Source organism: Salvelinus namaycush, chromosome 6 (assembly GCF_016432855.1).
Source record: "Salvelinus namaycush isolate Seneca chromosome 6, SaNama_1.0, whole genome shotgun sequence".
NCBI classification, from domain to species: Eukaryota; Metazoa; Chordata; class Actinopteri; order Salmoniformes; family Salmonidae; genus Salvelinus; species Salvelinus namaycush.
Window position 1 is genome coordinate 51,372,930 of NC_052312.1, and position 25,387 is coordinate 51,398,316.

A 25,387-nucleotide genomic window follows, 5' to 3' on the forward strand; every position below is an offset into this window, starting at 1 on the left:
GTCTCTGTGTTGTGGAGGTGGTAGGTATTTAGACATGTCTCTGGGTAGTGGAGGTGGTAGGTATTTAGACATGTCTCTGGGTAGTGGAGGTGGTAGGTATTTAGACATGTCTCTGGGTAGTGGAGGTGGTAGGTATTTGGACATGATAATGTTGGGTAGTGGAGGTGGTAGGTATGTAGACATGTCTCTGGGTAGTGGAGGTGGTAGGTATTTAGACATGTCTCTGGGTAGTGGAGGTGGTAGGTATTTAGATTTGTCTCTGGGTAGTGGAGGTGGTAGGTATTTAGACATGTCTCTGGGTAGTGGAGGTGGTAGGTATTTAGACATGTCTCTGGGTAGTGGAGGTGGTAGGTATTTAGACATGTCTCTGGGTAGTGGAGGTGGTAGGTATTTAGACTTGTCTCTGTGTAGTGGAGGTGGTAGGTATTTAGACATGGCTCTGGGTAGTGGAGGTGGTAGGTATTTAGACATGTCTCTGGGTAGTGAAGGTGGTAGGTATTTAGACATGTCTCTGGGTAGTGGAGGTGGTAGGTATTTAGACATGTCTCTGGGTAGTGGAGGTGGTAGGTATTTAGACATGTCTCTGGGTAGTGGAGGTGGTAGGTATTTAGACATGTCTCTGAGTAGTGGAGGTGGTAGGTATTTAGACATGTCTCTGGGTAGTGGAGGTGGTAGGTATTTAGACATGTCTCTGTGTTGTGGAGGTGGTAGGTATTTAGACATGTCTCTGGGTAGTGGAGGTGGTAGGTATTTAGACATGTCTCTGTGTTGTGGAGGTGGTAGGTATTTAGACATGTCTCTGGGTAGTGGAGGTGGTAGGTATTTAGACATGTCTCTGAGTAGTGGAGGTGGTAGGTATTTAGACATGTCTCTGGGTAGTGGAGGTGGTAGGTATTTAGACATGTCTCTGTGTTGTGGAGGTGGTAGGTATTTAGACATGTCTCTGGGTAGTGGAGGTGGTAGGTATTTAGACATGTCTCTGTGTTGTGGAGGTGGTAGGTATTTAGACATGTCTCTGGGTAGTGGAGGTGGTAGGTATTTAGACATGTCTCTGGGTAGTGGAGGTGGTAGGTATTTAGACATGTCTCTGGGTAGTGGAGGTGGTAGGTATTTGGACATGATAATGTTGGGTAGTGGAGGTGGTAGGTATGTAGACATGTCTCTGGGTAGTGGAGGTGGTAGGTATTTAGACATGTCTCTGGGTAGTGGAGGTGGTAGGTATTTAGACATGTCTCTGGGTAGTGGAGGTGGTAGGTATTTAGACATGTCTCTGGGTAGTGGAGGTGGTAGGTATTTAGACATGTCTCTGAGTAGTGGAGGTGGTAGGTATTTAGACATGTCTCTGGGTAGTGGAGGTGGTAGGTATTTAGACATGTCTCTGAGTAGTGGAGGTGGTAGGTATTTAGACATGTCTCTGGGTAGTGGAGGTGATAGGTATTTGGACATGTCTCTGGGTAGTGGAGGTGGTAGGTATTTAGACATGTCTCTGGGTAGTGGAGGTGGTAGGTATTTAGACATGTCTCTGGGTAGTGGAGGTGGTAGGTATTTAGACATGTCTCTGGGTAGTGGAGGTGGTAGGTATTTAGACATGTCTCTGGGTAGTGGAGGTGGTAGGTATTTAGACATGTCTCTGGGTAGTGGAGGTGGTAAGTATTTAGATATGTCTCTGGGTAGTGGAGGTGGTAGGTATTTAGACATGTCTCTGGGTAGTGGAGGTGGTAGGTATTTAGATTTGTCTCTGGGTAGTGGAGGTGGTAGGTATTTAGACATGTCTCTGGGTAGTGGAGGTGGTAGGTATTTAGACATGTCTCTGGGTAGTGGAGGTGGTAGGTATTTAGACATGTCTCTGGGTAGTGGAGGTGGTAGGTATTTAGACATGTCTCTGGGTAGTGGAGGTGGTAGGTATTTAGACTTGTCTCTGTGTAGTGGAGGTGGTAGGTATTTAGACATGGCTCTGGGTAGTGGAGGTGGTAGGTATTTAGACATGTCTCTGGGTAGTGAAGGTGGTAGGTATTTAGACATGTCTCTGGGTAGTGGAGGTGGTAGGTATTTAGACATGTCTCTGGGTAGTGGAGGTGGTAGGTATTTAGACATGTCTCTGGGTAGTGGAGGTGGTAGGTATTTAGACATGTCTCTGAGTAGTGGAGGTGGTAGGTATTTAGACATGTCTCTGGGTAGTGGAGGTGGTAGGTATTTGGACATGTCTCTGGGTAGTGGAGGTGGTAGGTATTTAGACATGTCTCTGGGTAGTGGAGGTGGTAGGTATTTGGACATGTCTCTGGGTAGTGGAGGTGGTAGGTATTTAGACATGTCTCTGGGTAGTGGAGGTGGTAGGTATTTAGACATGTCTCTGGGTAGTGGAGGTGGTAGGTATTTAGACATGTCTCTGGGTAGTGGAGGTGGTAGGTATTTAGACATGTCTCTGGGTAGTGGAGGTGGTAAGTATTTAGATATGTCTCTGGGTAGTGGAGGTGGTAGGTATTTAGACATGTCTCTGGGTAGTGGAGGTGGTAGGTATTTAGACTTGTCTCTGGGTAGTGGAGGTGGTAGGTATTTAGACATGTCTCTGGGTAGTGGAGGTGGTAGGTATTTAGACATGTCTCTGGGTAGTGGAGGTGGTAGGTATTTAGACATGGCTCTGGGTAGTGGAGGTGGTAGGTATTTAGACATGTCTCTGGGTAGTGGAGGTGGTAGGTATTTAGACATGTCTCTGAGTAGTGGAGGTGGTAGGTATTTAGACATGTCTCTGGGTAGTGGAGGTGGTAGGTATTTAGACATGTCTCTGGGTAGTGGAGGTGGTAGGTATTTAGACATGTCTCTGGGTAGTGGAGGTGGTAGGTATTTAGACATGTCTCTGGGTAGTGGAGGTGGTAGGTATTTAGACATGTCTCTGGGTAGTGGAGGTGGTAGGTATTTAGACATGTCTCTGGGTAGTGGAGGTGGTAGGTATGTAGACATGTCTCTGGGTAGTGGAGGTGGTAGGTATGTAGACATGTCTCTGGGTAGTGGAGGTGGTAGGTATTTAGACATGTCTCTGGGTAGTGGAGGTGGTAGGTATTTAGACTTGTCTCTGGGTAGTGGAGGTGGTAGGTATTTAGACATGGCTCTGGGTAGTGGAGGTGGTAGGTATTTAGACATGGCTCCGGGTAGTGGAGGTGGTAGGTATTTAGACATGTCTCTGGGTAGTGGAGGTGGTAGGTATTTAGACATGTCTCTGAGTAGTGGAGGTGGTAGGTATTTAGACATGTCTCTGGGTAGTGGAGGTGGTAGGTATTTAGACATGTCTCTGAGTAGTGGAGGTGGTAGGTATTTAGACATGTCTCTGGGTAGTGGAGGTGGTAGGTATTTAGACATGTCTCTGTGTTGTGGAGGTGGTAGGTATTTAGACATGTCTCTGGGTAGTGGAGGTGGTAGGTATTTAGACATGTCTCTGGGTAGTGGAGGTGGTAGGTATTTAGACATGTCTCTGGGTAGTGGAGGTGGTAGGTATTTAGACATGTCTCTGGGTAGTGGAGGTGGTAGGTATTTAGACATGTCTCTGGGTAGTGGAGGTGGTAGGTATTTAGACATGTCTCTGGGTAGTGGAGGTGGTAGGTATTTGGACATGATAATGTTGGGTAGTGGAGGTGGTAGGTATGTAGACATGTCTCTGGGTAGTGGAGGTGGTAGGTATTTAGACATGTCTCTGGGTAGTGGAGGTGGTAGGTATTTAGACATGTCTCTGGGTAGTGGAGGTGGTAGGTATTTAGACATGTCTCTGGGTAGTGGAGGTGGTAGGTATTTAGACATGTCTCTGAGTAGTGGAGGTGGTAGGTATTTAGACATGTCTCTGGGTAGTGGAGGTGGTAGGTATTTAGACATGTCTCTGAGTAGTGGAGGTGGTAGGTATTTAGACATGTCTCTGGGTAGTGGAGGTGATAGGTATTTGGACATGTCTCTGGGTAGTGGAGGTGGTAGGTATTTAGACATGTCTCCGGGTAGTGGAGGTGGTAGGTATTTAGACATGTCTCTGGGTAGTGGAGGTGGTAGGTATTTAGACATGTCTCTGGGTAGTGGAGGTGATAGGTATTTGGACATGTCTCTGGGTAGTGGAGGTGGTAGGTATTTAGACATGTCTCTGGGTAGTGGAGGTGGTAGGTATTTAGACATGTCTCTGGGTAGTGGAGGTGGTAGGTATTTAGACATGTCTCTGGGTAGTGGAGGTGGTAGGTATTTAGACATGTCTCTGGGTAGTGGAGGTGGTAGGTATTTAGACATGTCTCTGGGTAGTGGAGGTGGTAGGTATTTAGACATGTCTCTGGGTAGTGGAGGTGGTAAGTATTTAGATATGTCTCTGGGTAGTGGAGGTGGTAGGTATTTAGACATGTCTCTGGGTAGTGGAGGTGGTAGGTATTTAGATTTGTCTCTGGGTAGTGGAGGTGGTAGGTATTTAGACATGTCTCTGGGTAGTGGAGGTGGTAGGTATTTAGACATGTCTCTGGGTAGTGGAGGTGGTAGGTATTTAGACATGTCTCTGGGTAGTGGAGGTGGTAGGTATTTAGACTTGTCTCTGTGTAGTGGAGGTGGTAGGTATTTAGACATGGCTCTGGGTAGTGGAGGTGGTAGGTATTTAGACATGTCTCTGGGTAGTGAAGGTGGTAGGTATTTAGACATGTCTCTGGGTAGTGGAGGTGGTAGGTATTTAGACATGTCTCTGGGTAGTGGAGGTGGTAGGTATTTAGACATGTCTCTGGGTAGTGGAGGTGGTAGGTATTTAGACATGTCTCTGAGTAGTGGAGGTGGTAGGTATTTAGACATGTCTCTGGGTAGTGGAGGTGGTAGGTATTTAGACATGTCTCTGTGTTGTGGAGGTGGTAGGTATTTAGACATGTCTCTGGGTAGTGGAGGTGGTAGGTATTTAGACATGTCTCTGTGTTGTGGAGGTGGTAGGTATTTAGACATGTCTCTGGGTAGTGGAGGTGGTAGGTATTTAGACATGTCTCTGAGTAGTGGAGGTGGTAGGTATTTAGACATGTCTCTGGGTAGTGGAGGTGGTAGGTATTTAGACATGTCTCTGTGTTGTGGAGGTGGTAGGTATTTAGACATGTCTCTGGGTAGTGGAGGTGGTAGGTATTTAGACATGTCTCTGTGTTGTGGAGGTGGTAGGTATTTAGACATGTCTCTGGGTAGTGGAGGTGGTAGGTATTTAGACATGTCTCTGGGTAGTGGAGGTGGTAGGTATTTAGACATGTCTCTGGGTAGTGGAGGTGGTAGGTATTTGGACATGATAATGTTGGGTAGTGGAGGTGGTAGGTATGTAGACATGTCTCTGGGTAGTGGAGGTGGTAGGTATTTAGACATGTCTCTGGGTAGTGGAGGTGGTAGGTATTTAGACATGTCTCTGGGTAGTGGAGGTGGTAGGTATTTAGACATGTCTCTGGGTAGTGGAGGTGGTAGGTATTTAGACATGTCTCTGAGTAGTGGAGGTGGTAGGTATTTAGACATGTCTCTGGGTAGTGGAGGTGGTAGGTATTTAGACATGTCTCTGAGTAGTGGAGGTGGTAGGTATTTAGACATGTCTCTGGGTAGTGGAGGTGATAGGTATTTGGACATGTCTCTGGGTAGTGGTGGTGGTAGGTATTTAGACATGTCTCTGGGTAGTGGAGGTGGTAGGTATTTAGACATGTCTCTGGGTAGTGGAGGTGGTAGGTATTTAGACATGTCTCTGGGTAGTGGAGGTGGTAGGTATTTAGACATGTCTCTGGGTAGTGGAGGTGGTAGGTATTTAGACATGTCTCTGGGTAGTGGAGGTGGTAGGTATTTAGACATGTCTCTGGGTAGTGGAGGTGGTAAGTATTTAGATATGTCTCTGGGTAGTGGAGGTGGTAGGTATTTAGATTTGTCTCTGGGTAGTGGAGGTGGTAGGTATTTAGACATGTCTCTGGGTAGTGGAGGTGGTAGGTATTTAGACATGTCTCTGGGTAGTGGAGGTGGTAGGTATTTAGACATGTCTCTGGGTAGTGGAGGTGGTAGGTATTTAGACTTGTCTCTGTGTAGTGGAGGTGGTAGGTATTTAGACATGTCTCTGGGTAGTGAAGGTGGTAGGTATTTAGACATGTCTCTGGGTAGTGGAGGTGGTAGGTATTTAGACATGTCTCTGGGTAGTGGAGGTGGTAGGTATTTAGACATGTCTCTGGGTAGTGGAGGTGGTAGGTATTTAGACATGTCTCTGAGTAGTGGAGGTGGTAGGTATTTAGACATGTCTCTGGGTAGTGGAGGTGGTAGGTATTTGGACATGTCTCTGGGTAGTGGAGGTGGTAGGTATTTAGACATGTCTCTGTGTAGTGGAGGTGGTAGGTATTTAGACATGGCTCTGGGTAGTGAAGGTGGTAGGTATTTAGACATGTCTCTGGGTAGTGAAGGTGGTAGGTATTTAGACATGTCTCTGGGTAGTGGAGGTGGTAGGTATTTAGACATGTCTCTGGGTAGTGGAGGTGGTAGGTATTTAGACATGTCTCTGGGTAGTGGAGGTGGTAGGTATTTAGACATGTCTCTGAGTAGTGGAGGTGGTAGGTATTTAGACATGTCTCTGGGTAGTGGAGGTGGTAGGTATTTGGACATGTCTCTGGGTAGTGGAGGTGGTAGGTATTTAGACATGTCTCTGGGTAGTGGAGGTGGTAGGTATTTGGACATGTCTCTGGGTAGTGGAGGTGGTAGGTATTTAGACATGTCTCTGGGTAGTGGAGGTGGTAGGTATTTAGACATGTCTTTGGGTAGTGGAGGTGGTAGGTATTTAGACATGTCTCTGGGTAGTGGAGGTGGTAGGTATTTAGACCTGTCTCTGGGTAGTGGAGGTGGTAGGTATTAGACATGTCTTTGGGTAGTGGAGGTGGTAGGTATTTAGGTAGTGGAGGTGGTAGGTATTTAGACATGTCTCTGGGTAGTGGAGGTGGTAGGTATTAGACATGTCTCTGGGTAGTGGAGGTGGTAGGTATTTAGACATGTCTCTGGGTAGTGGAGGTGGTAGGTATTTAGACCTGTCTCTGGGTAGTGTGGGGCTATATATCTATGTTAAATAAAGTAATATAACATAGATAACATACAGTACATTACATTATATAACATAGATAATTACAGTTGAAGTCGGAAGTTTACATACACTTGGTTTGGAGTCATTAAAACTCGTTTTTCAACCATTACTCAATTTTCTTGTTAACAAACTATAGTTTTGGCAAGACGGAGGACATGTAATTTTTCCAACAATTCTTTACAGACAGATTATTTCACTAATAATTCACTGTATCTCAATTCCAGTGGGTCAGAAGTTTACATACACTAAGTTGACTGTGCCTTTAAACAGCATGGAACATTCCAGAAAATGATGTCATGGCTTTAGAAGCTTCTGATAGGCTAATTGACATAATTTGAGTTAATTGGAGGTGTACCTGTGGAATTATTTCAAGGCCTAACTTCAAACTCAGTGCCTCTTTGCTTGACATCATTGGGGAAATCAAAATACCTCATAAATAATTCTCTCTACTATTATTCTGACATTTCACATTCTTAAAATGAAGTGGTGATCCTAACTGACCTAAGACAGGGAATTTTTACTACGATTAAATGTAAGGAATTGTGAAAAACTGAGTTTAAATGTATTTGGCTAAGGTGTATGTAAACTTCCGACTTCAACTGTATAGCAAACATTGCATTACATTATATAACATATATAACACAATGTCAGAGCATTTATCATTTTTAATAAAACGTCATTTCTTTTCCATTTATTCCATTTCAGTCATTTAGCAGACACTCTTATCCAGAGAGACGTACATCAGTGCATTCATATGAAGATAGCTAGGTGACAAAACAGCCTATCACAATCGTAACCAAGTAGGTTTCTAGATACTACCTTTACTTCTATTTCGTCATTCACCAAACTGACTCACTCACCTCTCCCCCACCCCCGTAGTGGCCCTTCCAAAGAATCCCTCCAAAATGACCTGACCTGAGGTAGCTGGGGGGGGGGGGGGTATTGAGGAAGAGTCACCCATTTATGAGCTGAACACCTCTGATTTAAAGGAAACCTACCGAGAAGAGGAACCCACAAACCCCAAAACCTCTGTAACCTCTAACCATCATCGTTGTCTCCAGCGAACTCTGCTGCTGCACAGCTCTCCGTCTCACATATAAATACACCCCAGAGAGACACCAGGCCACCATTACTGACTCACATTGACACTCCATCTACAGACAGGTACAGTCAACAGAGACTCCACAGCTTAACTCTAAAAGGACTCCTTGAAAGACTTCTCAAAGACTTCAAAAGACTTCTCAAAGACTTCAAAAGACTTCTCAAAGACTTCAAAAGACTTCTCAAAGACTTCAAAAGACTTCTCAAGGGCATATTTTGATATATTTTGCGAGGCTTTTGTTCTGTGGATTGAAAGAAACGTGAGCCGCTGTAACCAGGATAATAATATGAATTCAGCCCTGGATCTTGTTGTGTTAGTATGTTTGGGATTCTGCTCTGTAGTGGTTCTGGGACGCCCCCACCACTCTGGCTCTGAACTTGGGTCCAGCTTCGTGTCCAAAAACATGGAGAGAGACATCGACACCCTGAAAGGCCCTTTGGTGAGTTACAATAGAAAGCCTTAAACCTGTTTAAACTGATTTCTCTGGTCCGTGGTCATGGATGTGTCCCAAATACCACCCTATTCAGTATATAGTGCACTACTTTGGCCATATACCACAAACCCCTGAGGTGCCTTCTTGCTATTATAAAGAGGTTACCAATGCAAATTAGAACCTTAAATAAGTCATTTTTTGTGTGATGTAGGGTCTGATATACCATAGCTTTAAGCCAATCAGCATTCAGGGCTCGACCCGCCCGGTTCATAATATCTTATAATGCCTAATGCATGTGGTACTATGACAGTCCTGTCCTGTACTACTGAGAGGTTCCCTTCTCCTGGCCTTCAACAGATGACAAACAAGAAACTTACAGTCAATTTACAGACGTCTTGGGATTTTATCACTTCTTCATCTGGGTCTCAAAGTTTCATGCAAATGTTCAAAGCCCCCCAGGGTTAGATGTGGGCTATGATGTCCACAGTTACAGTAGTTCCCACCATCAGAGAGAACCATAGACTACTGTGAGGTTGTCTAATAGGGGGAGGAGATTGAAAGGTGGCCTGAGTAACGTCATTTGATTGCGATGGCGAAAGCAGTAAATTAAAGGGATGTATTTTCAAAATTCTAAATGTAGACATTTAGAAAAAGACAAGATCTATATGATAAGTTGTTCTTAAAATTCTGTGTGCTAAATGTCAAATGTACTCATTTTGTTCAGAATCTGCTGGACACCAACTTGGTAGGCAAACCTGTCTTCCGGAACCTCATGGTAGAGCTTGATGGCAAGTTTGAGGTAAATATCTCATATTCATTTCAGTTTTTCAACAAATGTTACTGAACTCAAAAAGTTCTGTACATAGTTGGATTATTCCGTTTTAAAGCCAACATTATTTGTAGATTCAACCTGCTAGCCCTGCTGTTGTATATTCTACCTGCTGGCCCTGCTATTGTAGATTCAAACTGCTGGCCCTGCTATTGTAGATTCAACCTGCTAGCCCTGCTGTTGTATATTCTACCTGCTGGCCCTGCTATTGTAGATTCAACCTGCTACCGCTGCTATTGTAGATTCAACCTGCTGGCCCTGCTATTATAGATTCAACCTGCTAGCCCTGCTATTGTAGATTCAACCTGCTAGCCCTGCTACTGTAGATTCAACCTGGTAGCCCTACGATTATAGATTCAAACTGCTGGCCCTGCTATTGTAGATTCAACCTGCTAGCCCTGCTATTGTAGATTCAACCTGCTAGCCCTATGATTATAGATTCAAACTGCTGGCCCTGCTATTGTAGATTCAACCTGCTAGCCCTGCTATTGTAGATTCAACCTGCTAGCCCTGCTATTGTAGATTCAACCTGGTAGCCCTATGATTATAGATTCAACCTGCTGGCCCTGCTATTTTAGATTCAACCTGCTGGCCCTGCTATTGTAGATTCAACCTGGTAGCCCTGTCAACCTGCTGTCACATGTACTGAAGACGTACTCATTGTTAATGGTGTGCCTTTTTTTCTCTCTCTCTCTCTCTCTCTCTCTCTCTCTCTCTCTCTCTCTCTCTCTCTCTCTCTCTCTCTCTCTCTGTCTCTCTCTCTCTCTCATTCTCTGTCTCTGTCTCTCTCTTTCTCTCTCTCTCTCTCTCTCTCTCTCTCTCTCTCTCTCTCTCTCTCTCTGTCTCTCTGTCTCTTTCTATCTCTCTCTCTCTCTCTCTCTCTCTCTCTCTCTCTCTCTCTCTCTCTGTCTCTCTGTCTCTCTGTCTCTTTCTATCTCTCTCTCTCTCTCTCTCTCTCTCTCTCTCCCTTTGTGGTCTTCTCTCCATTAGAAGCATGAACAGTGGCTGCTCCTGAATGCCACTCTGGATGTGTACCTAAACATCTTCTCCAACATGCTGAAGGAGAACCATCCAGAGGAAGTCAAGCAGGGCCTCAGCAGACTCCGCGGGAAGGTGGAGGAGCTTAAGAGGAGCTACTACCAGGACAGAGTGAAGATGAAGATACAGGATCTGAAGGACATTAAGGTCAAGACTAAACTGTTATTCACTTAGTATTAAAAAACTATTGTGTGTGAGATAAAGAGAGCGAGAGAGAGAGAGAGAGAGAGAGACAGAGAGAGAGTGAGAGAGAGAGAGAGAGAGAGAGAGAGAGAGACAGAGAGACAGAGAGACAGAGAGACAGAGAGAGAGAGAGAGAGAGACAGAGAGAGAGAGAGAGACAGAGAGACAGAGAGACAGAGAGACAGAGAGAGAGAGAGAGAGAGAGAGAGAGAGAGAGAGAGAGAGAGAGAGAGAGAGAGAGAGAGAGAGTAAATGTGTGCTTGTGCGTCTCATAGTTTTAAAAGTCCATTGTTGTCTGAATGCCGTCTTCCAAGTGTGGACACTCCACTGGTCACGTCAAGATGATGACGTCTCTCTAAATGTATGTTGTCACTTCTGTTTAGACCAATGATGCTGTTGTCCAGAGGAAGGCTGTGAACGAGTTCAAAGTGGTCTACCAGAGAGCTTCCCAGCTGGGGACCATTCTCCATCCGCGAGTCAAGAACCCCACACAGGGCTGAGAGCAGACAGAACCACCAACTGACTGATTGAAGACAGATGAGACGACAGACTGTAATACATTAGGAAAGTGTGATGCTATTTCACTGCCGGTATCCACTTCAAGTGCAAAACCTGCAGAAATAAAAACACAACCGAACACCTTCATTAAAGGCATCGGGTAGAAGTAAATTAATCCATATCATTTCATATATCACCTGAAATGGCCGTGTTTTCATGAATTGAATGATATGATCTTAAAGTGCAGACAAAAACAGGACAAATGGACACCTGAAGAAAGGTAGAAACAGTCACTTTCCCAACGTAAACTTAACAACTGTCTCACAGCTTCCTCACCTACTGGTCACCATGCTTGTTCACGGTGCTATTTATTTCACTTAAACATTATTTAACATATTTATTTTAAATTTAAGTGCAATGTAATTATATGATGTATTTATTTATTGTAATGAATATTCATCAACTTTGTATGAAGGGAATTTCCATTGGTCCTATAACAGTGGTAATGTTGTACTATTTAATATCATAGTTCACAATCAATGGATCAAATGTACTGTATTTATATCCTGGGAATAAATTCTCCTGAAAATATATCCTGTTACATGTCTTGAGTCTGGTTTTTAAAAATGTGTTTTTTATCCAGTTTCCAATTAGGATTCTATGTTACTGAAGTGCTGTTATTTCTTAGTAGACCTACAGTTTTTCTTACAGTGAGTGATATTTGAGTATTGGGTTCATTTCGTAGTTTTATTTCCCTGATGTGAATTGAATTGTGCTCAGTCACATTATATCCGATTGCGGTTCTGGAACTGTAAAGGGAACTGTAAAGATTAGGTCATTCATCCGGTGTTGTCCCGGGGTTCTGGAACTGTAAAGGTGAGGTCATTCATTCGGTGTTGTCCCGGGGTTCTGGAACTATGACGGTGAGATCATTCATTCGGTGTTGTCCCGGGGTTCTGGAATTGTAAAGTTGAGGTCATTCAAAAAAAGGGACGTAAAGGTAACGTAAAGGTAATGGCGGACTGAACGAAGTTATGTAGAGCACCTCAAGATAAAACATAATATTCGAAATATCTGCTAAATTAGACTAAAATATTAGCACTAAATAATCTGGTGGGTGATAACCTTCAATCTGGATAATAACACAAAACAAATCCTAAGATTAGAGACATTTATCGACAAATATTACGAAAACAAGCAACACCCAAACATGACGGAGAGTAAGACAGGGGAACCGATTCAAAAACGAAAACGTGACTCCTCAACCGACACGGATGATTTAATATTCTCACCACCGGCAATGGTAAAGGTCGAAACCGATCTGTTAAAATCAATAAATGACAAACTGGGTATACTTGAATTAGATAGTAAAAATATAAAAGAGTTGAAGGCAAGCCTAGAGATGAGTGATGAAAAAGCTGCGACATTGGAGAAGGAAACACACGCGCTAAAAGGGACAGTCAATAAAATTGAAACCGAAATGAATGAAATTAAAAAGGAGAACACCGTTCTGAAGGAATGCTTACTAGACATACAAACTAGATCCATGAGAGAGAATTTGGTACTTACAGGTATCCAAGAGAAAGAAGGAGAGGTTCCTGAATCTGTAGTTAGAGAGTTCCTTTTTGCAGCGCTTCAGATTCCATGCGAAGTTATCGATAAGATCCAACTTGAACGTGTACACCGCCTCGGACAGAGAGGGCAGAGGTACGAACGCCCAATCGTTGCCAAATTTGCTTCATTTAAAGATAAAATAATGGTTAAAAGCCTGGGTAAAAGACTTGCTGGGACCAAAATTGGCATGAATGATCAGTTTCCGAAAGAAATTGCAGAACGGCGCAAAGTTCTGTATCCAATTTTCAAAGAAAATAGATTAAAAGCGAAACGAGTAGCTCTCGTCGTTGATAAACTATATATTGATAACCAGTTGTTCAGAGACACAAAGATTACTCCATGGTTATTTTAAAAATTACAAAGTTCTCATAGATGAGGAAAATAAACACAATTCAAGCCCGGTTATTGATTGTAACAATACAATACAAAATATAGCTTTTCTATAAATCTTCATATATAACTAATTGAACACAAGCACTATTTCTACATAGTGAAGATAAAAACTAAGTAAACAGAAGGCACAGTATGTGTGGATGGTGTGGTGTGTGTTTATTTTTATTTGTTATGTTTGGAAAGTTGAGTGAGTGAGTAATGAAATAGTTGCATATCCCAGAGCCAGTGTATTGCTGTGGGCCGGGTATGAGAGGGCTTTCAATGTTGTTCAGATGATGGATATACTTTTATAATGAATTATACGTCTTATTTATTTATTGTCCTATCATGGGGAACTACATTTTTAAAATAAATTATATCTAATTATTTATTATCCTATTTTAATGGTACGGTCCATGGCCCTATACCCTAGACACCCACATGAATGGCCCAGATACTAAGGAGAAGTCCCTAACTGTTTTATGTGCATGCTGTAAGCGGTCTGTATGCAGCCAAAATGAGGTCAGGGACCAAGAGCAGCACTGCCCCCTCAAGATTCTGAGCCTGCTTGGCAGGGTTGGTCCTGCAAAGCCAAAGCCCCCTAAAGGGAGAGCATAATAAACAAGGAAATTCTCAAAGCTGCTAATGAGAACCTTGACGACCTTGTACCTAGCCGGTGGGGATTCCGGTGGGGTGCCCCCACCCAGGCAGTGGCAGTGCTGGCAACACTAGCTGCAGTAACCCATGGGGAGGGGGTCACACTCGGACATTCAGAGAGGGGGTATATTATTGTGGCCCTGGTGGCACGAAATCAAGTCGGACTGCATGGAGATGCTTGGGAACATGGTCAAAATGGATGACCGTATTGTGGGTGTTTCAGGAAGAAGGTGTACATTTGACCTCCATCATTTAGGATGTGACAATGGTAAATAAATCTCTACATTTATGCTCATTTTTTGCGCGGTCTTGCAGGCCTTCTCATGCAGCTGCAACTGCAAGTACATTTGTAAATCATGATCCATCTTGAGTTGGGCTCTGGGATGGTGCAATTGTTGAGAGGGTGAGCTTATGGTTGTGTGGGGGTAAGGGCTGAATGTGTGTGGGTGTATGTGTGTATCCCACAACTGTTGCGAAGGAAGAAGTAAAAGATGTTAGGGACTATAGAGGATGATTCACAGCAATATGTAATAAAAATAGAGGTGAGGGCGATGGAAATGCATTTGGCAATGGATCTGCTTCGGTTCGGTGGATGGCGCTGTGTGCACTTTTCGAAGGATGGATCCCAGTCGGTCCGGGGCTGTGCGATGCGGGGGGTCGGGGGTGGTCTGCCGGTCATTGGGATGACAACCCAACTCGAGATGGGGGCTTTTGGCGGGTGGAATAGTGGGGACCAATTGGAGGTTTGCTTAGTGGAGATGCAAATGTCATGGTACAACTATATAGACACTCAATCATTATGTTACTTTTTAATAGGACGTTTACAAACATATATTTTGATAAAAATAATTGAAAGGTGTGTCTCATTATGGTAAGTGGTGAAATAAGTATAGCCAGTTACAATTGTAATGGCTTAGCAGATAATAAGAAAAGACGATCAGTATTTACCTGGCTAAAAGAGAAGGATTATAATATCTACTGTTTACAGGAAACCCATTCGACAGTTTTAGATGAAGTTTTGTGGAAAAAGAACTGGGGGGGCGAAATATATTTCTCCCATGGGCAAAGAAATTCAAAAGGGGTGATGGTTTTAATTAATAATAACTTTGATCCAAATGTGCAACTTGTCCAAACAGATCCTCAAGGTAGATGGATTATTTTAAATATGTTATTGGACAATAAACATATATGGCTTATTAACCTATACGGTCCGAATAATGATGATCCAAGCTTCTTTGACAATATATATAAGAATGTATCAACTCTACAAGCAACACTAGACTCTATTATTATAGTGGGAGATTTTAATACGGTCTTAAATACCTCTATGGACCGGAAAGGAAATCACACTACAAACTATCACCCTCAGGCACTTAAGGAAATCAGGAATGTCATGGATATATTGGAATTAGTGGATATATGGAGACTTAAATACCCTGACCTAGTGAGATATACATGGCGGAGGCTTAATCAAGCTAGTCGCCTTGACTACTTTCTTATATCATTCTCTCTGGCACCAAAAGTTAAAAAGTGTTTGATAGGGGACAGAATGCGGTCGGACCATCACATAATTGGCATATATATTACTCTTACAGAATTTCCACGTGGGCGAGGATATTGGAAATTTAATCAAAGCCTACTAGATGATAAATTGTTTAGAACTAGGACAGAAGAATTTATAACTGACTTTTTTAGACATAACATAGGTACAGCAGATCCCCATATTGTATGGGACACTTTTAAGTGTGGCTTTAGAGGCCATGCAATTCAGTACTCATCTATAAAACAAAAGCAATTTCGATCAAAAGAGTCCATATTAACAAAGGAAATTGAAGGACTAACAGTACAGTTAGATAACAATAAAAACGGTACCATAGAGGCACAGAATAAGTTAGAGGAAAAACAAAAAGAAATGGAGGAACTTATTCAAGAAAGATCCAGTGTAATATATTACAAAAATAAAGCGAACTGGATGGAATATGGGGAAAAATGCACCAAATTCTTTTTCAATCTTCAATATAGAAATGCTACCAAAAAAAACGTATTAACACTTGTTACAAATGATGGAGTCACGCATGATTCACCAAATGATATTTTGAAAGAGGAAGTAAAGTACTTTAAGAATATATTTTCGTTTCAGGCTCCTCCATCTCCACTAACTGAAACTAATTGTATGGATTTTTTCCCTAATAATAATGTAAAATTAACATCTGTACAGAAAGACTCATGTGAAGGCCTAATTACAGAGGAGGAACTACTTGATGCAATTGGGGCCTTTAAGGATGGGAAAACTCCAGGACTGGATGGCATACCAGTGGAAGTATACAAAAAAAAATTTGATATACTCAAAGGACCATTATTAGCTTGTTTTAACCACTCCTATATAAATGATAGATTATCAGACACGCAACAAGAAGGTGTGATATCATTATTACTGAAACAGGACCCAAGTGGTATATATAAAGATCCAGTCCATTTAAAAAATTGGAGACCTCTTACACTTCAGTGTTGTGATGCAAAAATCCTAGCAAAATGCTTGGCGCATAGAATAAAAAAAGTTTTGTCAGATATTATTCATCCTAATCAGACAGGTTTTTTACATGGACGATACATTGGAGATAATATAAGGCAAGTACTGGAAACAATAGAACACTATGAAATATCGGGGACACCAGGCCTGGTTTTCATAGCTGATTTTGAAAAGGCTTTTGATAAAGTACGACTGGAGTTTATATATAAATGCCTAGAATATTTCAATTTTGGGGAATCTCTTATAAAATGGGTAAAAATTATGTATAGTAACCCTAGGTGTAAAATAGTAAATAATGGCTACATCTCAGAAAGTTTTAAACTATCTAGAGGAGTAAAACAAGGTTGTCCACTATCGGCATATCTATTTATTATTGCCATCGAAATGTTAGCTGTTAAAATTAGATCAAACATTAATATTAAGGGATTACAAATCCAGGGCCTAAAAACTAAGGTGTCATTGTACGCTGATGATTCATGTTTTCTTTTAAAACCACAACTAGAATCTCTCCACGGCCTCTTAGAGGATCTAGATATATTTGCTATCCTCTCTGGATTAAAACCAAATTATGATAAATGTACCATATTACGTATTGGATCACTAAAAAATACACATTTTACATTGCCATGTAGTTTACCAATTAAATGGTCTGACGGTGATGTGGACATACTCGGTATACAAATCCCAAAAGAAAGAAATGATCTCACTCCAATAAATTTTTATAGAAAGTTAGCAAAAATAGATAAGATCTTGCTACCATGGAAAGGAAAATACCTGTCTATTTGTGGGAAAATCACCCTGATTAACTCTTTAATCATATCACAGTTTACCTATTTGCTTATGGTTTTGCCTACACCTAGTGACCTGCTTTTTAAATTATATGAACAAAAAATATTCAATTTTATTTGGAACGGCAAGCCAGATAAAATTAAAAGGGCCTATTTATATAACGAATATGAATTCGGAGGGCAGAAATTATTAAATATTAAAGCATTAGACCTCTCACTAAAGGCATCAGTCATACAAAAGTTATACTTAAATCCAAACTGGTTCTCTAGTAGATTGGTACGAATGTCACATCCTATGTTCAAGAAGGGCCTTTTTCCCTTTATTCAGATTACACCTGCTCACTTTCGGTTGCTTGAAAAGGAAATAATCTCCAAAATATCTTTATTTTTTAAGCAAGCCTTAGAAAGTTGGTTGCAATTTCAGTTTAATCCACCTGAAAGGACGGAACAAATAGTACAACAAATCTTGTGGTTAAATTCAAATATAGTAATTGATAAAAAAACTGTATTTATCGAAGAAATGTTTAAAAAAGGTATAATTTTTGTGAATGATATCATAAATAGGACTGGTGGAGTAATGTCACACATGCAGCTAACGCAGACATATGGAAATGTCTGCTCTACCCAAAATTACAACCAATTAATTGCAGCATTACCACAAAAATGGAAGAGGCAGGTGGAAGGGGATAAAAGTAAGGAACTTGTATGTCGGCCTTATATTAAAGAACATAAATGGTTAAAGAAAAGTGTGATAAATAAAAACATATACCAATTTCATTTAAGGACCAAAAAACTTACAGCTGTGCCATATAAATTGCAAAATAGTTGGGAAGAGATTTTCGATGTACCCATTCCATGGCACATGGTGTATGAATTGATACGCAAAACAACGCCGGATTCAAAACTTCGAATTTTTCAATTTAAATTATTGTACAAAATTCTTGCAACTAATAGAATGTTATATATATGGGGGATACAATCTTCCCAGCTCTGTAGATTCTGCTGTGAGGAGGCAGAGTCATTAGACCATTTATTTTGGTATTGTCCGCATGTAGCTCGTTTTTGGTCACAGGTCCAGGAATGGTTGAAGAATTGCAACATTTGCGTAGAACTAACGCTACAGATAGCAATACTGGGGGATTTGAAAAGCCATAGTCAATCAATCAATAATATAATAATTATTTTAGCAAAAATGTTTATTTTTAATTTACAATCTGTGGAAGCTATGAGAATAGGAAGATTCAAATCTTTTGTGAAGCATCACAGCACAGTTGAAAAATATATGGCAAATAAAAATCCGAAATGGATGATGTTGGAAGATAGATGGGAAAGGTTGAGTGGAGCTAAAGGGTGGGACTAATAACAAGATAAACAATGTAGGGCATACGGGATCTGTGAAATGTGTATAGGTGCGGAGCTATTGTGAAATAGCACAGTTACAAGTGGAAATCAAACTGGATGGACAACAGAAATAGAGGAAGGACTAAGAACAAACAAGAGAGAACTATTATAAAGTAGACTGTGTCTGTAAAATGTGTATAAGATGTATAAATTGAAGGTAAAAACAGAAATGTTTATCAGTTTACTCCAATTGGGGGATCGGTGGTAGGGTTTGCGGGGAATAATAATAAAGGTATACTCTTTAAAAAAGTATGTATGTCTATGTAGGTATGTGTATGTATATATGTGTATATGTATGCATACGTGAATGGATATATATATTTACCCAAAAAAATATGGGGGATTGGAAATGATGCAGACAATTACATTGGAAGCAACATTCTTTCCGCAATATTAAGCTGATCCACCCCCCCCAAAAAAAAAAAAAAAAAAAAGTTGAGGTCATTCATTCGGTGTTGTCCCGGGGTTCTGGAACTATGACAGTGAGATCATTCATTCGGTGTTGTCGCAGGATGACTGTGTTGTAGGAACCTTTATTTCAGATCCCACCATTCCGTTTTGTCACCTGACGTGTTATGGGGTTGCGCGGCCGACCTACGCTGAAACCCCAACCTGTCATCCTTTCTGAGGTGACAGAGTGACACCCTCAACCCTAACCATTTCTCTCTCATGGAAACTGACAAGCATATATGCACTAGCAACTAGCCTGAATAAGCAAAAGTGGTTCATGAAAATAAACAATTTTCAATAGATCGTTAAATCAAACCACATTCTTTCAACATCAATATTTGTCTGAATGTAATGCCGCTGTCCCCCCTTTGAAAAAGCCTGGGTGTCAATGAAAGATAGCATTAGCATCTATCTGTACTAGCATCAGCATCTATCTGTACTAGCATCAGCATCTATCTGTACTAGCATCAGCATCTATCTGTACTAGCATTAGCATCTATCTGTACTAGCATCAGCATCTATCTGTACTAGCATCAGCATCTATCTGTACTAGCATCAGCATCTATCTGTACTAGCATCAGCATCTATCTGTACTAGCATCAGCATCTACCTGTACTAGCATTAGCATCTATCTGTACTAGCATCAGCATCTATCTGTACTAGCATTAGCATCTATCTGTACTAGCATTAGCATCTATCTGTACTAGCATCAGCATAAATCTGTACTAGCATCAGCATCTATCTGTACTAGCATTAGCATCTATCTGTACTAGCATCAGCATCTATCTGTACTAGCATTAGCATCTATCTGTACTAGCATTAGCATCTATCTGTACTAGCATCAGCATCTATCTGTACTAGCATTAGCAACTAGCAACTAGCATCTAGCAACACAGAAGTCTTCTAAGAAATGCTCTATGACAGTGTTACTCATAAGTGACATGACAGCCCAAGCCCCTTCCTGTTTCACACCACATAGGGCCCCGTCTCTTCTGAGTGCTGATACAGGATGCGTCTCAAATGACACCCTATTCCCTATCTAGTGCACTACCTGGTCAAAAGTAGTGCACTAAATAGGGAATAGGGTGCCATTTTAGGAAGCTAGCACACTGACTGGGATGAGAGGGAGAGAGAGAGAGAGAGAGAGAGAAACACAGAGAGAGAGAGAGACAGAGAGATAGAGGGAGAGAGAGAGACATTCTCCACTGCTCTGCTATCTGTGCCTCTGTAATGCCAGCAGACACAATGAATGAACTTTGGCCTTAGCCTAGTGGTTAGAGCGTTGGACTAGTAACCGAAAGGTTGCAAGATCGAAACCCCGAGCTGACAAGGTACAACAAGGCAGTTAACCCACTGTTCCTAGGCTGCACTACCCCTATGGGTCCTGGTCTAAAGTAGTGCACTACCCCTATGGGTCCTGGTCTAAAGTAGTGCACTCCCGCTATGGGCCCTGGTCTAAAGTAGTGCACTCCCGCTATGGGCCCTGGTCTAAAGTAGTGCACTACCCCTATGGGCCCTGATCTAAAGTAGTGCACTACCCCTATGGGTCCTGGTCTAAAGTAGTGCACTACCCCTATGGGTCCTGGTCTAAAGTAGTGCACTACCCCTATGGGCCCTGGTCTAAAGTAGTGCACTACCCCTATGGGTCCTGGTCTAAAGTAGTGCACTACCCCTATGGGCCCTGATCTAAAGTAGTGCACTACATAGGGAATAGGGTGCCATTTGGGAGGCAGCCCTACAATGATGAAAGAGAACTATGCCTACAGAGACCAACAGATGGAATATATCAGTTATGGCATTACCTCATAAGAGTGTTAGTTTGGTGTTAGTTTCAGTATTACATCAACACATGCATCATTCACTACAAAGCCAGTCAGAGGAAACACCACAGTTTCATTAGTTGATCAGCCAGAACCACTAATCACGAACCGCCCGTCATGCCTCTGGTCAAAAGCAGCGTACTATGTAGGGGAATAGTGTGCCGTTTGGGACGCAGACAAGCTCTTCACCTGTTACTTCTAAGATGACTTCAACCCAGACGTCCCCCTCACCACATACCTCCTCCTGATTCTCCTCCTCTACCCCCTCATCATACCCACATCACCAAAGAACTTCCCCAGAACGTGTCATACCTACCTGTTTCCTAGGGATTCCAACCCAAGACCCCATGATCTGCTGCAAAGAAAGGTGTTACTGAGCGGCCGTGTGTTGGTGTTTGATTTAAAGGAAACTTCGCTCAGTCAGAGAACCCACAACCTCACACCTCTATCGTTTCTGCCTCTGCCTCAACTATATAAATACTTGTCTGTCTTAACCTCAGCATCAGTCAGACAGACACAGAAGAACAAGACTTGGGTAGTGTCAGATACAAGGCGGTCTCGTTAAGTCAACTCAAGTCAAGGCCTTTGACTGAAGTTTCCGTACACCGATTGAGGACTATTGAGCTTTGAGGGATCTTCAGCGTGAGGTTGAGGACCATGGATGTGTTATCAAGGGCTGTGATGTGTTTCTGCTTGATGGGCTGGATGACTTTAGGATGGAGTAATGCTGCTCAGTACACATCAGTTACCATGAAGAGCAACATAGACAAACTGAAAGTCCACTATGTAAGTATCATACACATTATTAACTGGACTAACAGGGGTTTCTCCTGACAGACAGACAGACAGACAGACAGACAGACAGACAGACAGACAGACAGACAGACAGACAGACAGACAGACAGACAGACAGACAGACAGACAGACAGACAGACAGACAGACAGACAGACAGACAGACAGACAGACAGACAGACAGACAGACAGACAGACAGACTCCTGCTTCGTAATGGGAGGCCAACAGTAGGACAGAACAGGGAGATCTCCTTCCTAATGGGAGGCCAACAGTAGGACAGAACAGGGAGATCTCCTTCCTAATGGGAGGCCAACAGTAGGACAGAACAGGGAGATCTCCTTCCTAATGGGAGGCCAACAGTAGGACAGAACAGGGAGATCTCCTTCCTAATGGGAGGCCAACAGTAGGACAGAACAGGGAGATCTCCTTCCTAATGGGAGGCCAACAGTAGGACAGAACAGGGAGATCTCCTTCCTAATGGGAGGCCAACAGTAGGACAGAACAGGGAGATCTCCTTCCTAATGGGAGGCCAACAGTAGGACAGAACAGGGAGATCTCCTTCCTAATGGGAGGCCAACAGTAGGACAGAACTGGGAGATCTCCTTCCTAATGGGAGGCCAACAGTAGGACAGAACTGGGAGATCTCCTTCCTAATGGGAGGCCAACAGTAGGACAGAACTGGGAGATCTCCTTCCTAATGGGAGGCCAACAGTAGGACAGAACTGGGAGATCTCCTTCCTAATGGGAGGCCAACAGTAGGACAGAACAGGGAGATCTCCTTCCTAATGGGAGGCCAACAGTAGGACAGAACAGGGAGATCTCCTTCCTAATGGGAGGCCAACAGTAGGACAGAACAGGGAGATCTCCTTCCTAATGGGAGGCCAACAGTAGGACAGAACAGGGAGATCTCCTTCCTAATGGGAGGCCAACAGTAGGACAGAACAGGGAGATCTCCTTCCTAATGGGAGGCCAACAGTAGGACAGAACAGGGAGATCTCCTTCCTAATGGGAGGCCAACAGTAGGACAGAACAGGGAGATCTCCTTCCTAATGGGAGGCCAACAGTAGGACAGAACAGGGAGAACATTGGATGTTGATGAGTTAGAGATAAAATGTTTGACTAAAACCAAGAGGAGTTCCACACTTCCTGCCCAAGCAGGAAAGACTTGTCAGTGAGACTGAAATGAAACAGAAAATGATGACATCATCATAACAGTGCATTTCCAGGTAGGCCCATAGACACCAGACCTGGCTCAAACATTTCCATCTGAGGTGAGCTTTAGCTTAGATGTAGCTTGGAGTTTGCACTTTTGGGACTACTCCATTGTTGCCATTGTACTGGACAAACTAAATGATGTATTTGAAGTTATTTGACGTATTTAGCCCAGGTCTGACAGACACTATACTTGTGATTAGGGGTAGAAGAGCCCACTATACGCAATAAACTGCACCAAGTTGAAGGAGAAAAGCAACACCACTAATTGTCATCATGTCTTGCTCTTTCAGAAGATCTCCAAGGACCAGCTGTTCAACGGGAACCCTGTTTTCCCCAAGGACACGTTTGAGGTAAGATATATAGTTACACATTGTTATCCCCTTCAGGCTAACATCACCAATGTGGAACTACAGCTTACCCTTGGGCTAGGCTGGACACAAAACTACGTTTCAAGATATTAAAAGTATTCTCCTTCCTTCCTTCCTTCCTTCCTTCCTTCCTTCCTTCCTTCCTTCCTTCCTTCCTTCCTTCCTTCCTTCCTTCCTTCCTTCCTTCCTTCCTTCCTTCCTTCCTTCCTTCCTTCCTTCCTTCCTTCCCTCCCTCAGGACAGTGAGCGGAGGGTGCTGATGAGTGTGGTTCTGGACGTGTATCTGAGTATCTTCAGTCAGATGCTGAACCAGACGGGGGACCAGGAAGTGAGGGACAGTCTGAATTATGTCAAGGGGAAAATTCAGCATCTCCAGAAACAATATTTCCTGGGGAGGATACCTGAGCTGAGGACACACCTGCAGAACCTGTGGGCCGTCAAGGTGAGCTTCCCTCCATGAAGCAGAACATAGATCTGGTGTTGTTTACTTTCACATGGTCATCGCTTCATATTTTAGCAGATGAAGCCACATAGCAATGACATGTACTTATCTTGTTTAAAATGAAATTAAGGATATGTCCATTAGAATGAAACATCCCATGGACTATGCAACATTTAAATCACCAGCTTTCTGGATGAATTATCCTCTAGCACTGTGCTACCATCATCATGACTGTAGTATAGTCTACTGTATAGACACCATCATCATGACTGTAGTATAGTCTACTGTATAGACACCATCATCATGACTGTAGTATAGTCTACTGTATAGACACCATCCTCATGACACCTGATGAACTGATAACCTGATAATCAATGCTTGTATCTTCTATCTCAGACCAGTGACACCTGATGAACTGATAACCTGATAGTTAAAGCTTGTATCTTCTATCTCAGACCAGTGACACCTGATGAACTGATAACCTGATAGTTAATCCTTGTATCTTCTACCTCAGACCAGTGACACCACAGTCCAGGGGAAGGCTCTGTCCGAGTTGGTTACCATCTACGAGAAAGCCTCCAAACTGGCCCTTAAGATCCATCTGAAGAAGGACAACCGCAGGAAGAGACGGCAAGCCCAGAGGCTCAAATCAAGCATCATGTAGATGACCAACCGTGTCTAGTGTGAAGGCTAGCTGTAGGGGGAAGTTACCCCTAGATACTGATCTTGGGTCAGTTTATCATTTCCCCTCTAATGGTGAAGGTTGGGATTGGGGGAGGGGCAGCTGATCCTAGATCTGTACCTCGGGGAAACTTCCCCCCGGAGACACAGTGGAGATACATATTGAAGTTACATATTTCCTTGATACAAAATGCCTCAACTGGACATCTATTTATAAAATGTATTTATTTAATCTATGAAATCACGCACAATACTCAATGGTATATTATCATTGTTAAAAGTATTTATTTTTCTTGAATCAATAGATTTAGTTAATTTATATTTATTATTCATTATCTAGAAAAAAAATTAATTTTTTTATAAATAGTTATTTATTGCAGATTATGCTAAATCTGTAAATTCTATGACTGAATAAATGAACACTGAGGAAACAATTCTGATGACTGATATTATCTATCCACACACACACACACACACACACACACACACACACACACACACACACACACACACACACACACACACACACACACACACACACACACACACACACACACACACTAGTCTATGTGTGGTGCAGTATGGAAATATCACACATTGGCCGACTGAACTTTTATAATTGTTCTCGTATTGAAACCAAAACCCTCCCCTGCATGGGGCCCACACAACGGCTGTGGCCCACACAATGGCCGTGTCCCAAATGGGCGGCCCATAGGGTCCTGGTCAAAGGTAGTGCACTATATAGGGGCTAGGCTGCCATTTGGGATGCCCTCACACCGTCCTCAGAAACAGGAACAAACACACCAACCTAAACACTTTTAACATCAACACTTAGACTTGTGTTTACACCTTTAACATCAACACTTACACTTGTGTTTACACCTTTAACATCAACACTTACACTTGGGTTTACACCTTTAACATCAACACTTACACTTGGGTTTATACCTTTAACATCAACACTTACACTTGGGTTTACACCTTTAACATCAACACTTACACTTGGGTTTACACCTTTAACATCAACACTTACACTTGGGTTTAACCTTTAACATCAACACTTACACTTGGGTTTAACCTTTAACATCAACACTTACACTTGGG

The 25,387-nt window shown here is 42.5% G+C and overlaps 1 protein-coding gene across 1 annotated transcript; it reads left to right on the forward strand.

The window, feature by feature from the left end:
• The first annotated feature begins 21,285 nt into the window (after window positions 1–21,285).
• On the forward strand, window positions 21,286–24,717 carry LOC120049428 (interferon gamma 1-like). Its single transcript, XM_038995696.1, has 4 exons — window positions 21,286–21,570; window positions 23,084–23,143; window positions 23,399–23,602; window positions 24,117–24,717. Exons 1-4 carry the CDS (start codon window positions 21,442–21,444, stop codon window positions 24,264–24,266), a joined length of 543 nt encoding a protein of 180 aa, XP_038851624.1. The 5' UTR covers window positions 21,286–21,441; the 3' UTR covers window positions 24,267–24,717.
• The last annotated feature ends 670 nt before the right edge of the window (window positions 24,718–25,387 follow it).

Coding starts and splice junctions, on each gene's coding strand:
- LOC120049428 (XM_038995696.1), top strand. CDS start 21,442: ATGGATGTGTTATCAAGGGCTGTGATGTGTTTCTGCTTGATGGGCTGG. Junction 23,144..23,398: donor TCCCCAAGGACACGTTTGAG/GTAAGATATATA, acceptor TCCCTCCCTCAG/GACAGTGAGCGGAGGGTGCT. Junction 23,603..24,116: donor AGAACCTGTGGGCCGTCAAG/GTGAGCTTCCCT, acceptor CTTCTACCTCAG/ACCAGTGACACCACAGTCCA.